This window comes from Mauremys reevesii, linkage group 8 (assembly GCF_016161935.1).
Source record: "Mauremys reevesii isolate NIE-2019 linkage group 8, ASM1616193v1, whole genome shotgun sequence".
Taxonomy (NCBI): domain Eukaryota; kingdom Metazoa; phylum Chordata; order Testudines; family Geoemydidae; genus Mauremys; species Mauremys reevesii.
The window spans coordinates 70389461-70403230 of NC_052630.1; the positions used below are offsets into that span (position 1 = coordinate 70389461).

The 13770-nt window shown below is 42.1% G+C and overlaps 1 protein-coding gene across 7 annotated transcripts in view; it reads left to right on the forward strand.

Annotated features, from left to right (window-relative positions):
* Nucleotides 1–13770, forward strand: part of COL11A1 (collagen type XI alpha 1 chain) — a 237297-nt gene that overhangs the window by 215313 nt on the left and 8214 nt on the right. For 6 of the 7 annotated variants that reach the window (XM_039483989.1, XM_039483992.1, XM_039483993.1 and 3 more), the window contains 6 exons: nt 9718–9771; nt 10789–10896; nt 11528–11581; nt 11686–11721; nt 11848–11901; nt 12783–13032. In XM_039483989.1, the coding sequence (XP_039339923.1) occupies nt 9718–9771; nt 10789–10896; nt 11528–11581; nt 11686–11721; nt 11848–11901; nt 12783–13032 (556 nt within the window). Of the gene's footprint in view, nt 1–9717; nt 9772–10788; nt 10898–11527; nt 11582–11685; nt 11722–11847; nt 11902–12782; nt 13033–13770 lie in introns of those variants that run through there. The other variant, XM_039483995.1, reaches the window with a different exon arrangement.

Consider the following 13770-nt stretch of genomic DNA (forward strand, 5'->3'; position numbering starts at 1 on the left):
GGCCAATATTAGAATACAAACCAACATATACAAGTGCAAGAATGTATACTATCCAAAAATGTGTTTGTCTCCAAACAAGCACTAGTGAATGTAAGGCCTTATGGCCTTCATAACAGCAGAAACCACACAGAAAAAAAATAATCCTGGTAAAAGAACATTTCCTTGTCACTAGTGATTTCAGTGCAGCCTTTGCTGGTAATAGAGGTCATGTAGGTACATATAATTCCTGATGCAAAAGACTAGAGCGTCTGACTAATCACTGAAACGCAAGAAAATTCAGTATCAGAGGGTTTCCTAGCAAGGCAGAGCCATACTCCATCTTTAATTCACTATTCCTTGCCCAAGAAATAGTTTATGGCTGAGGTTTTCAAAGGGGCTTGAGGGAATTAGGCACCTAACGCCTATTGAAAGTCAATGGGTTTTGGACGCCAAAGTCCTGTAGGGACCTTTAAAATCTCATCCTAAAAAGCTGTCTCAAAGAGGTCACAGATGAGGGGTGTCATCCTTAGAAATTACTCAGTGCAGCTCATCAAGTCTTCATTTTTATACTGCACAGCAACCTGCATGTTGTTACATGCTTTATTTTCCCATTCTCTTCTCCATTTGGACTCTGAGCTGTTACATTACTATTCTACTTTATCCTGCCTTTATCACAGCCTCAGATCCATTTTTGGGGCTGCTATAATATTTGTCCTTATTACTCCCCAAGCATTTAAGATTAAATGGAAAGATAATTTGAAATCATCACCTACTATATAAACAGCTGCTCATGAAAGAAACTAGCAAAAGTGCACTCCTGTACAGTGCATCATTGGGGGAAACCTACAGGTCTTTGTAGCCCGCTTCAAAGTTGTTTTTCATGATGAATTGTTGTGTTAACTTTTTAGCTAAGTCTCAGAATATGCTTTTATTGTTACTTCAGTGCAGTTTATTAGTCATCAAACTATGTTTTGTGACGATAATATTGATATGGCTGCAAAGCAAAGAACTAATACTTACAAATTAATTCATACGCAGCCCAATCACCACAACCCCAGGAAATTTAAAAAAAAAATGTTTGTCTGCTGCTGAGTGGTATTTAATACTCCTTTATCTCTTAAAAATGGCTCAATGGCCAAATTAATATTACTGCACATTAATAAAGAAGGCCAAAGGAAAGGAAGCACATAGAAGTCCTAGTAGTCAGTAGAAGTAGTGGCATAATTTTCTTAATAAGTCCTTCATGATGAATAGAAAAACTAATATGATGAACAGCAAGTTGTTGCTGTTCTCAATCCAGCCTTGTATTATAAATCTACAAATCTAAATTTTAAATCTACAATACCTGGCCAGATGGTCCAGGTCTCTGCAGCTAAGCAAAGGCGATCTGGCTATGAGAGAGGTCTCAGGTCTCTCGCTTGCCAAAATAGTTGAGTTGAGATTCATCTGGATTGACTAGATACATTGTATTAGCCCACTCTGCAGTCCTATAAAGAATTTAATTTGTTATTAAACCCTCTGAGGATGCGTACAGACATCTGCAAGCAGTGCCGTAACAAGGGCGAAGTGAGTGAGGCACTTGCCTCGGGCGCGCAAAACTGAGGGGCGCAGAAAAAGACAAATTAAGTTTTAAATTCTTATTATTTTATGAAAAATTATAATCACATAATATTCACATAGCGTCATGACAAATGTACAATGTAAATAGAAAATAAATAGAATACACCCTACAGTAATTATAAAGCATTGGTTCTCAACTGGGGGTTGCGACCTGGTTATGTGGGGGGTAGCGAGCCCCGACCCCTGCACCAGGCTGTGAGCACCAATCGCGACACATATCTGCGAGCCCCGACCCCTGTGTGGAGCTGTGGGGCTATGAGCCCTGACCCTGTGCCGGGCTGTGAGTCCTGACCCCGACCCCTGTGACAGACTGTGAGCCTCGACCCCAACCCTAGTGAGTGGCTGTGAGCCCTGACCCCAACCCCTGCGCCGGACTGTGAGCCCCGACCCCTGCGCCGGACTGTGAGCCCCAACCCCTGCGCCGGACTGTGAGCCCCGACCCCAACCTCTGTGCCAGGCTGCGAGCCCTGACCCCAGGCTGCGAGCCCTGAACCTGACCCCTGCGCCAGGCTGCGAGCCCTGGCCCTGACCCCTGACCCCTGACCCCGATCCCTGCTCCGGGCTGCAAGTCCCGACCCCGACCCCTGTGCCGGACTGTGAGCCTCGACCCCAACCCTAGTGCTCTGCTGTGAGCCCTGACCCCAACCTCTGCGCCGGACTGTGAGCCCCGACCCCTGCGCCGGACTGTGAGCCCCAACCCCAACCTCTGTGCCAGGCTGCGAGCCCTGACCCCAGGCTGCGAGCCCTGAACCTGACCCCTGCGCCAGGCTGCGAGCCCTGGCCCTGACCCCTGACCCCTGACCCCGACCCCTGCTCCGGGCTGCGCGTCCCGACCCCAACCCCTGTGCCGGACTGTGAGCCCTGACCCGGGCACATGGCTGTGAGCCTTGACCCCGACCCTAGTGCGTGGCTGTGAGCCCCGACCCCAACCCCTGCGCCAGGCTGTGAGCCCCAACCCCTGTGCCGGATTGTGAGCACTGACCCCGGCGCATGGCTGCAAGCCCCACCCCAATCCCTGCGCCGGACTGTGAGCCCCAACCCCAGTGCGCGGCTGCAAGCCCCGACCCCCAACCCCAGTGTGTGGCTGCGAGCCCCAACCCCGACCCCAGTGTGTGGCTGCGAGCCCTGACCCTGACCCCAGTGCGCGGCTGCGAGCCCTGACCCTGACCCCAGTGTGTGGCTGCAAGCCCTGACCCTGACCCCAGTGTGTGGCTGCGAATCCCAACCCCAGTGTGCGGCTGTGAGCCCTGACTCTGACCCCAGTGCGCGGCTGTGAGCCCCGACCCCAGTGTGCGGCTGTGAGCCCTGACCCTGGCCCCAGTGCGCGGCTGTGAGCCCTGACTCTGACCCCAGTGCGCGGCTGTGAGCCCCGACCCCAGTGTGCGGCTGCGAATCCCAACCCCAGTGCGTGGCTGCGAGCCCTGACCCCGACCCCAGTGCGCGGCTGTGAGCCCCGACCCCGACCCCAGTGCGCGGCTGTGAGCCCTGACCCCGACCCCAGTGCGCGGCTGTGAGCCCCGACCCTGACCCCAGTGCGCGGCTGTGAGCCCTGACCCTGACCCCAGTGCGTGGCTGTGAGCCCTGACCCTGACCCCAGTGTGCGGCTGTGAGCCCCGACCCCAGTGTGCGGCTGCGAGCCCCGACCCCAGTGTGCGGCTGCGAGCTCTGACCCCGGGCTGTGAGCCCCGACCCCTGCGCCAGGCTGGGAGCCCCGACCCCCACAGTTCATGATGCACTATGATGCACACCTTATTGTATTAGTTGATTTTGTTCACAGATCTTATGATTAAAATAAATAAACGTTCTATTATCATTATTATTCTTGTTATTTACATATTTATCTTTTTTTTTTTTACAAAGTAACTACTATGAAATTATATGGAGTGGGGAGGGCGCAATTTTATATTCTTGTCTCAGGTGCAAAAATAGCTAGTTACAGCTCTGTCTGCAAGGTGGGAAGAGAGAAAGTTGGTGGGTTTCAAGGAGAAAATGGCCATGGAAGATTGGAAGTTTTCAGGACTTGCTCTGGCTAAGGCTTTTAGTCGTGAGGAAGTTCTAGAAGGTCTGCCTCTGAGGTGATGCTGCTCAGCCGTCAGGAAGAGGTAATACATATTCTGATGCTGAACAGAAGGCGTTTAATACATTTCCAGAATGACACGTTAGGGATGAAGGCTTTGACATAGAACATGGACACAGTCACGGTTGAGTGAAATGAAAGAGCAAGTGTCAAGTTCTCAAATGACACACAAGGGTATGTCCTACTGCTGTCACACATTAAATAAAAGCAATTGTTTCTTTTGTGGCTGGAAGTTTTAACTCCTGCTGATGTGCACAATAACACAACCACATCACATCAAGAGGCTGGTGCCGCAAGGGGCAAATTCAATCCCTTCTTTTATTGCAGAAACGGTGTGGTTCAACCATGCATAAGTGAGAAGGCTGGATGAGGGTCAGAAGGCAGGAGGAATTCCCCTGTACCCTCCCCTCCTCTCATGGCCTGGCAGGGATAGGTACCCCTGCATAGGCCCTAGGACTGAAGTAGCTTTTGCAGATTAACTATACAGCTGCTCCACACAGCCTTTGTGAAGAGGATTCCTGCCCTACTTCCCCCTCACTTCTGAAGCCAGGTACTGAGGGTTGGGTTTTAGCTATAACAGCTGCAGAGCTTATCATCAGGTTCTCACAGCCTTTACAAATGTGCAATTCATCATCTAAAGTAAAATGCTTCCTGAATTAGTCCTTGCTAGGACTTTCACCTCTGAAACACCTTTTCACTTTCTTGTGTGTATCTTAACAAGAAGAGTAGATTTTTTTTTCATTGGAACATTTTATGGGCGCATTCTGGTTGACTAACATAGATTTTTGCAAATGTTCAAAACCCATGATTTTACTCTATAAACAAGAAAGAGCTTCAGAACATGTATTTATACTTTTCTCAGGGCTGGAATTGTTTCTCCCAATGGACTGTGATGTAACATCTCTCAATTGATATATAATTTGTATGACAGTATCATTAGAAAAAATAAAAAGGAGTCCTTGTGGCACCTTAGAGACTAAAATTTATCTGGACATAAGCTTTCATGGGCTAAAAGTCATTTCATTAGATGCAGGAGTGAAAAATACAGTAAGCAGTATATATATTACAGCACGTGAAAAGATGGGAGTTGCCTTACCAAGTGTGGGGGGTCAGTGCTACCAAGGCCAATTCAATCAAGGTGGAAGTGGCCTATTTTCAACAGTTGACAAGAAGGTGTGAGTATCAACAGAGGGAAAATTAATAAATTTTAATAATAAATTGTATTAATAAATTAATAAAAGTAGTTTCGTCTCTAAGGTACCCCAAGGACTCCTCGTTGTTTTTGCTGATACAGACTAACATGGCTACCACTCTGAAACCTGTCACCAGTGAAAAGTATCACTAGAGGCGCCAAGCAAGATCAGGATCTTGACGCTACACAAAAAGAAAAGACAGCTCCTTCCTGAAGAGCTTACAATCTAAACAGACAAGACAAAGAATGGGAGAAAGATACTATTACTATCCGCTTTGTGCAGAGGGAGAATTGAGGCACAGAGATTAAGTGACTTGCTCAAGATCAGACAAGAAATCTGTGGATGAGTCAGGAACTGAACCCAGAGTCTGTGCCTTAATCAAAGAACCATCTTTCTTCTTCTAAAACAAAAAATTACTGGTCATTAAACATCCCTTTTCACATTAAGTAGCAAAAATGTCCCAGGGGATTTAAAATAAAATGTATAGTTAAAAGACCTGTCCTGAGGCTATTTTAAATGCCCAATTTAAATCAGAAGCAAAGTATATTAATGAGTTATATACCAATGAAAATAAGAATTCAAGATTGCCTGTTGATTAGCTAGCTCTAGTAAATCATTATATTTACACAGCAGCATATTAAACTTTGGTTCACATATGAAATAAAGTTCAGAGACAGCAGTTGCTGAGTTTAGGTTGCATTCCCAATGGACTGCGGTTGTGAGAAGCATGCCAAAGTAGATATGCAGCAGAGTACAACACGCTGCAGGTGAAAATGTTTGATTCTATATTCCAGAAGCTTAAAAACTTATCAGCCCTGTTTTCCTTTTCCCTTTTTGTTCATGAATTATGTATTTGCCTAGTCTTTTGCATCGACTGATATCCTGAAGTAGAAATGGAAAAGGTACACACTGAATAAATTTTTGTACATGAAAAGTTGTGGCACTTCTGAATCTGTGCCACATTGAATGTGTCACTTATGACTGCTATCCATATAATAATTTCACGTATGCCCCCTGCCAGCAGGAGACTGGTAGTGATGAGATACTGGATCAATTTAGCATCTCCTCTCCCCAATGTATACATGTGCAGTGTGAGATTAATGGCTCAGAAATTAATGCCTCTCCTACATGTGCATATGCCCTGCATCATTTGGATTTTCACTGTATTCTGTACAAATTAAATAAAATCAGAATTATTCCTCATATGGATAGCAAGAGATTATCAAGTTTGTAAGTGAAGAGTTCTTCCAAACATAGAGATCCGCTCTCATCTTTCCAGCTTTTTGAAAAATAAACACATTTGTTGTAATTATTACAAGATTAATATCTTAATAGAATTCCCTTATGTCCTTGTTAAAGTTAACGGAAAAACTCTCAAGGAGGCAGAAAGGGAAAGGAAAATGATGGGAGTGTCGTATCATGAAGTTTATTCCAAATTCTTCCATCGGTTATGAGGAGCGCTCACAAGATCAACCTTTGGTTGTGTCAGAGCTGAAATAAGCAAGGAGTTCACAGTGCTCCAAACCCTGTGTACTTCTGGGGGATCTGTAGAAGCTCAGTGATATTGGTGTGGATTCCCAGGCCTTATGGCTTCCTGCAATTTTATCCTGCCTCCCAGTTAGCACAATACCAGTGGAGCCCTTTGGCAGATTTCTCTTAACATCATCTAACACTGGATCTTCCTAAAAAAACAGGGTGGTGTATTCTACAATGTGCAGTTCGGCTGAGCCTTGGACTGTAAACACTTCTGAGTGGATGTCCTATGGAGCTGAGAGTGATTAAGATCCCTGTCTTGTCCCTGTTTTTCCCCCTTGACAGAATTCAAGCTCTGGAACTCTGAACCTCCCCCTTTCTCATGTTTTGGCTAGGTGCAGGGCCATACAGAAATCTAGAAGCCAAGGTCAGGTCTTTCTTAGACCACAAGAAAAAGGAGCACTTCGCCCTCATTGGAAGACATTACAAAATCACCAATTTGATGTGATTTACAACCTCTTCTCCAAAATAACCCAGACCTCGAAGAGCAGAAAGAAGTGCATTGGCTGAACAACATGAGGAAGCTTGCGTATTAGGCCAAATTCTGCCCTGATTTACTCTCTCACTACCTCCTTCAGTGCAACCTCCATTAAGTAAGAACAAAATGTGGCCCACTATATCTGCCTCAAGCAAACGCACATTTGGAGTTCTAAACTCACTCACAAATGAAGATTAGGGAAGACTGGTTTACACCCAGAGCAGAGGATGTGAAGTCAGAAGCTCTTCACGCAGTGGGAATGGCAGCTTCAGGATTTTCCATTTTGTACTCTTGGGAAGGTGTTTTCCAACTCCTATAGAGTCCTCTAGCTCCCCACTTCCACTTTTACTTTCCTGTCTTCAGCTCTCACATCATGGTACCCTGCTTTCCATCTCAGGAATCTTGGGAATGACTCCTGCCAGTGTCAATTTGTAGACGTTTCAGATGTTCCATTTCTAAATTAGATATTGAACACCACGTACTTCTGTGGGTTCTGTCTAGCCTCTTTTAAAACTAATTCTGATAGCAGTAAGCTTAATTACCAGATAATGAGATTATGTCCATTCAAACCTTTTAATCTCTTATGTTATTGTGTGTGATTGTGGTTTCTTATGTTATGGGCTGTGCTTAAGTAGCCATCTCCTAAGTCTACTTTTTTTTAAAAAACTGCAAATAAAAAAGTTGATTAAAAATGTGCCACAAGAGCGTCTTTTATAATCATTATACTGTAGAGATAGATTTAAGAATATGGAACCTTATTAGATTAAGATTTTTAAATTGTCAATAAAAAATTAACAGTCTCCTCTAGGTATTATAGTTTGAGATATATTTACATTGCACCGAAAGAAATTGCATTTCAGCTTGTGTCAACATTAAACACATAGTGCTAATGCTGTCACTGTGATGTTATTTTTTTAAAAAACTCCCATTTTAAGTCCTCATTTTAATTGCATTTGTTTACAAGGTTAGTGTGAATCACAGTTTCACAGAGTCACAGGCATGAGTGGTTCAGAAAAACTATGGCACTGGCAATAGAGTATTTTATAATATCATTGTCGTCATATGTAGGCTTTCCCAAAAACTTTTGAAAAGATGCATACTGTAGGATACCAAAACAAATTTGATAAATTCAAACTGATGCCATTTGGAAGGCAGTTCCCTTCTAAATCTCTGAGAAATGAGTGTTTTGAGAACATTTTGTCCAGTCCAATTCTTATGAGATATTCCTTAAGCCATTGTTGAATCTATGCACACTGCTATCATGATGGCTGAATCTGGCAGCATGGCAGCTTGGGCAAAATTTACAGTAGAGCTGACAATCTCCATATACAGGTTCATAAAACCTGAGTAGTGATTCTTGTTAGTTTATGAATGCTTGTAATTTAACAATACATCTCCCTACACAGGGCCAAGTAAGGGCCCAATCCTGCAAATCTTAGGCAAGTAGTGCCATTGTCTTCCATTGGATTACTTATATGAAGACCACTCACATGACCAAATTTGAAGAGTCAGGCCCTACATTTCCCCACTGTTGTCCCGTGGTGCATGAATTCTAACTGGATAAAATCGTGCTCCATGCTTTTGTGCAGTTTTTGTTTTTTAAGCACCCTGTCAAGAGCTGACAGAAGCAGCATTAACATTGCTTCCCAAGGACCAATTACAGACCAAAATTGTGGCAAACAGTATTTCTAACTCTCTTTTAGAAAGCACCATCTACTGTTGTGGTGCAGTATAAATGATTGGTGGCATTGTTTTAAGAGAAAAAATATTTATTGTAGGTACTTATATGGGTCCCATCACTGTAGTGCCTAAGTGCCTCATAGTCTTTAATGTATCATCCTCATAGCACTCTGTGAGGTAGGAAGGGCTATAATCCCCATTCTACACTTGGGGAACTGAGGCACAGAGAAACTAAGGCCCATATTTTTAAAGGTATTTTGACATTGCTCGCATTGCAAAGCCTAAGGGACAAAATTCTCAAGGTATAGAGGTGTCTAACTCCCATTGAAATCAGTGGAACTTAGGCACCTAAATACCTTTAAAATTGGCCCTAAATGACTTAGACAGCCAAGTCTCATTTTCAAAAGTGGCAGTGCTGACCAAAGCAAGGCCTAAGTACCTTTAAAAATCTGGGCCTAAGCAACTTGCCCAAGGTCACACAGGAAATCTGTGACTGAGCAGGGAATTAAACCCTGAGCTCCCTACTTCCAAGTTAATACCCTAACCTTGGACTGAAATATGGAGCGGCTCTCAAACTAATAACAAAATAGGGGGAAATTAATATAAGACACCTGATTAACAATCTGCCAGATATTACTGATCCTCACTACCAACTTAAGCGAATTAAGAGGTCTCTTTACCACTGTATTAGAACAGGATAGAGATAATAAAGAACAAGCATTATTGAAGAAGTAATGAAAAGCATGTAACGTGCCCACAAGCAAAAGTACTGTAATAAAATCAACAAAACATAGATTAGAAAATTTGATTAACTATCACTTACTTTATTGGGTATTTCCAGTGCCACGTGGAGACTTTTAATTGACCTTTAAAGAGCTCTTTCCTCATAAATTTCCAGTCACACAGGCCCTTGCTCCCACTTCCTAGTCTTGTCAAAATCAGCTATTCTATTAGTGCAATGAATCAGAAATGTTTCTTTTAAGCATACACTTAAATATTATCTTGTGCCCTAAGTTGTACACTCAGCCCGTCATCAGCCATTGAATGCCACCGTACATGAACTTACAGTACTTTTTTATTTCACATAAATATTATGAGTGCATCCTGCCATGCCATTTAAAACTTGTGTTTAACATTATTTCCATTGACCTATTTAGGGTCCACCTGGCTTGCCTGGACTGAAGGGGGATCCAGGTTCCAAGGGTGAGAAGGTAGGTGGAAATTTCTCACTTTGTGTCTTCAGTTTGAGAAAGATTCCATAATTATGTCATCAGTCTAAAAGCCAAGTGTTGGCTGAGTGTATAAGACAAAAAACAACAACGTATTTCTGTTGGATAAAAGATGTCATAGTGACACGAAAGGTCCATGACACCCATCAATCAACTCTCCACTGCCATAATAAAAAAAATAATAATAATAAATAATGAAATGGTAGACCACATCTGCCCATCCCAGGAGCATTCAGAGAGAAAGGAACAATCATTGCCTGGAAGGTAAATTTAATTACTCTGGCTCTTCTCTGTTATTAAGAGCCCACAGAAATCCATAGGGGAAAAGCATATAGTTTCACAGTTGGAAATAAGACATATTAGCTTTTTTATATATAAAAAGCCACAAAATATAAATATAGAACATTTGTTGTGTGTATCTTTAGTGTGAAGTAATAGGAGTAATGACTTTAAAGATATAGGATGTGCTTGTCAAAGGATCCTAAGAGAAATAGGCACTGAAATCCTATTGAGCTATCAGGGCAAGAGGAACTGTAGGTAGAAAGGGACATTGCTTGGTATGAAGTCCATCCATTTACATACTTGGATCAGGTATTTTAAAAATGTTTATTTCGTACTGAGGTGGTTTACAACTCTACTTACAAATGTGTTTGGAGCATTTAAATACTGACAAGGGTGTGACGCTTGTACTGATAGGAATTGTTGTTTCTGCACTGGCTTCAGTAAGTAGCTACTATGTAGCACGCGCAGATTTATTTTTCATGGAATAAGTAGTTAACGCTGCAGGTAATCTCTGAGCATAAATGTCTGCAAATGCATGTACCTGTAGAATAATTGTGTGCCTACTGTTTTTAGGATTTTTAGGATTTCTCTGTAAATACGTTCAGTGATGACTTTTCAATACCCTAAGCTATCAATGTATATTTCTCATTTAATTTACATGTATTCATAGTTATATACATTGACCTTCAATCTTATTTTTCTCTGCCTCTTTTCTAGGGACATCCCGGTCTGATTGGTCTGATTGGACCTCCAGGAGAACAGGGTGAAAAGGGTGACAGGGGTCTTCCAGGTCCACAAGGAGCTCTTGGAACCAAGGGCGATACAGTTAGTAAAACACACTTTTGTTTCCATTTAAGTTCTGTACAAGCTTATCCTCTCTGCCAAGTCAAGAAGAAGAGAATTTAAATTCTAAACCATTTGCATAGATCTTGTATATGAGTAGCACCTAGAATCCCCATTCAGGAATCAAGATCCCATTGTGCTAGGTGCTATACAAACGTATCATAAAGCTAAAGAGCTCAGAATATAGCTTATGGACAAGACTCAATAGATGGATGAAACGAACAAATTGGTAGAGGAAGTGGTCACAACAATTTGCTCAACATTTTCACGTACACTAGCTGTGCTCACAATGTAGCTCATCATCTGCCCAGCTTTTATCAAATGGCAGCATTCTGTGTGCATGATGTCAAAAGTGAGCCTTAAGGAGGATTTGGGAGTGGATGGGGTACTGGCTTATGAACTTTGGAGGTTGAGAGGAACAAAAACAGAACTCAAATTGACATGTCATGTTGTTAATAATAAAACAGGATCTAGATCATTAAGCTGACTCAAACCCTGCATAGAACTACTCTGTAGGTGTACTTAACTAGTCATCTTATTGCCCATCACCATTGCTCAGTATAGCAGAAACAATGCAGATAGAATAACGTAGTTTCTGCTCATTCTTCTTTAGGGCATTCCCGGTTCTGCTGGTCCACTCGGCCCCCCTGGCCCTCCTGGTTTACCTGTAAGTAATTACATCCAAAGTGTCTTGCCAAATATTGTTCAGTTCAAAATATTCCCATCTTAGTTTGTGTACAACTCAGTGTAACTGTGTCCATTGTCCCCTAGGGTCCTCAAGGTCCAAAGGGTTCCAAAGGATCCACTGTAAGTAACTCCTCTCCAGACTCGTTCTGCATTTTCCCTTGGGGTTGGTGGTTTTCTTAAAAAAAAAAATCTGCTGTTTTGTTTTTCCAAGACTGCTAACATAGCATTTCTTTCACTGATTTGCAGGGTCCTGGTGGTCAAAAGGGTGATGGTGGTTTACCTGGCCCCCCGGGTCCTCCCGTAAGTAAAATCACTTATTTGACGATGCATTCAGTTAATGGTCCAAATGATCCTGTTTTATAACGCTGGAAGGTAGGACTTTGGAAAATTGCAGAAAAGGAAAATATTAGAGCTGGTTGAAAATATTTCAAGCCGAATGCTTTTCTGTTGGAAAATTCCAGTCCATAAATGCCAAAAAATTCACAGAAACGTGATGTCTCTGACAAAAATTCATTCTGAAACAAAAATTTTGGGGGAAAAAGGAAACACTCTTCCTTTTTCAGAACATAACATTTTGATTTTCCATTTTTTGATTTTATAAAATATAAAATGCAAAAAAAAAGTCACAATTGAAACGAAACATTTTCTCAATCTGAAATGCAATTGGTGGAGGAATTTTGGTTCTCTGGAAATTTCAGATATTTTTGGTTTCATTCCAGTGTGAGAATACTAAGAGACTGTCTGTCTCAGGTTGTTTCCCAGGTGCACTGGGGCAAGTAACCCCAGAACTGCACCCCTTTTGGGTAGTGGACAGCATGGTAGTGGACATTGGGGGTGAAGCCTGGGCCTGCCTCTTGCCTGCCCCCTTTGAGGCATTGTGGGCCCTCTGGGGAGTAGGGATAATGCAGTCCCTACATTTTTCTGAGCATGTGGACTATGATTTTGCTCCATATGGCATTCCCCCTGCTCTGCTCTCATATAAGGGCCAGGAAGAATCTCTCTCTCTCTCTCTCTGTAATCAAGCCTTGACCAAACCAAAGGAAATTTTAGAAAAATAAATAAAATAAAAAAGAAGACAGACCATTCAAACGACCTCCAGCCAGGATTTCCATCTATCAATCTATTTATGCAGCTAGAAAATAAAATTAAAAGGCAACCAAAGTATGTGATGTACTTTACAGGGTCCTCCTGGGGAAGTTATCCAGCCTTTGCCAATCCAGTCACCCAAAAAGACAAGAAGATCTCCGGATTACATGCTGGCTGATGCAGCTGATAACATCCTGGATTATTCTGATGGCATGGAGGAAATATTTGGTTCACTCAATTCTCTGAAGCAAGATATTGAACATATGAAGTATCCAATGGGCACTCAGAACAACCCAGCCCGAACTTGCAAAGATCTACAGCTCTGCCACCCAGACTTCCCAGACGGTATGTTAATATTACATGACAAGAGCAAATGGGCTGAGGTTATGATTTACTGAAGTATATTGTCAGTATATTAATTCTAGTTATATAGTTAATATAGCCTCTAAAGAAAAGCTAAGAAAATGTTCATTAAATCCATTATTGCAGGAGAAAAAAAGCCATTTATAAACATGGTGAATTTAATTTCAACTATAGAAATTCTGTGACTGTAAAGCAAGAGTTCACTACATATGCAATACAGCCAGTCTGGTTTTAGATGTACAGCTTTTACAAATTGCTTTACCAAAAAAAAAAAGCATATTAGCAAGAAGAGAAATAAAAGTTTAAATGTTTATTTAGAAAGGTAGACTTTGCATTTTACAAAACCACCTTTTCCCAAAAAACAAAGGATGAAGTCCTTGTGCCATTGAAGTCAATAGGAGCTTAGCAACAATGATGCAAAGATCTCACCCCAAAGATATAATTGTTTTAAATCTGGGGGTGAGTTGCAGGTTTGTTTTAGGTGCTACAAATATTAGTCCAGAATTTTCAAAAAATGATCAGAGAGTTGTACAAAACATTACTGAATACTGCTCACAATAAATTCCTTCATAATTCTTTCATCCTAAAAAGACATTGAGCAAAAAAGACTGACGTTTTTGTGAAATGTGGGGACATATTCAAGATCATATGGCAATATTAAGACTAGTACTTTGTCGTGTTAAAGTTAAATAAAATGCAGAGTCATAAATTAGGCAATGT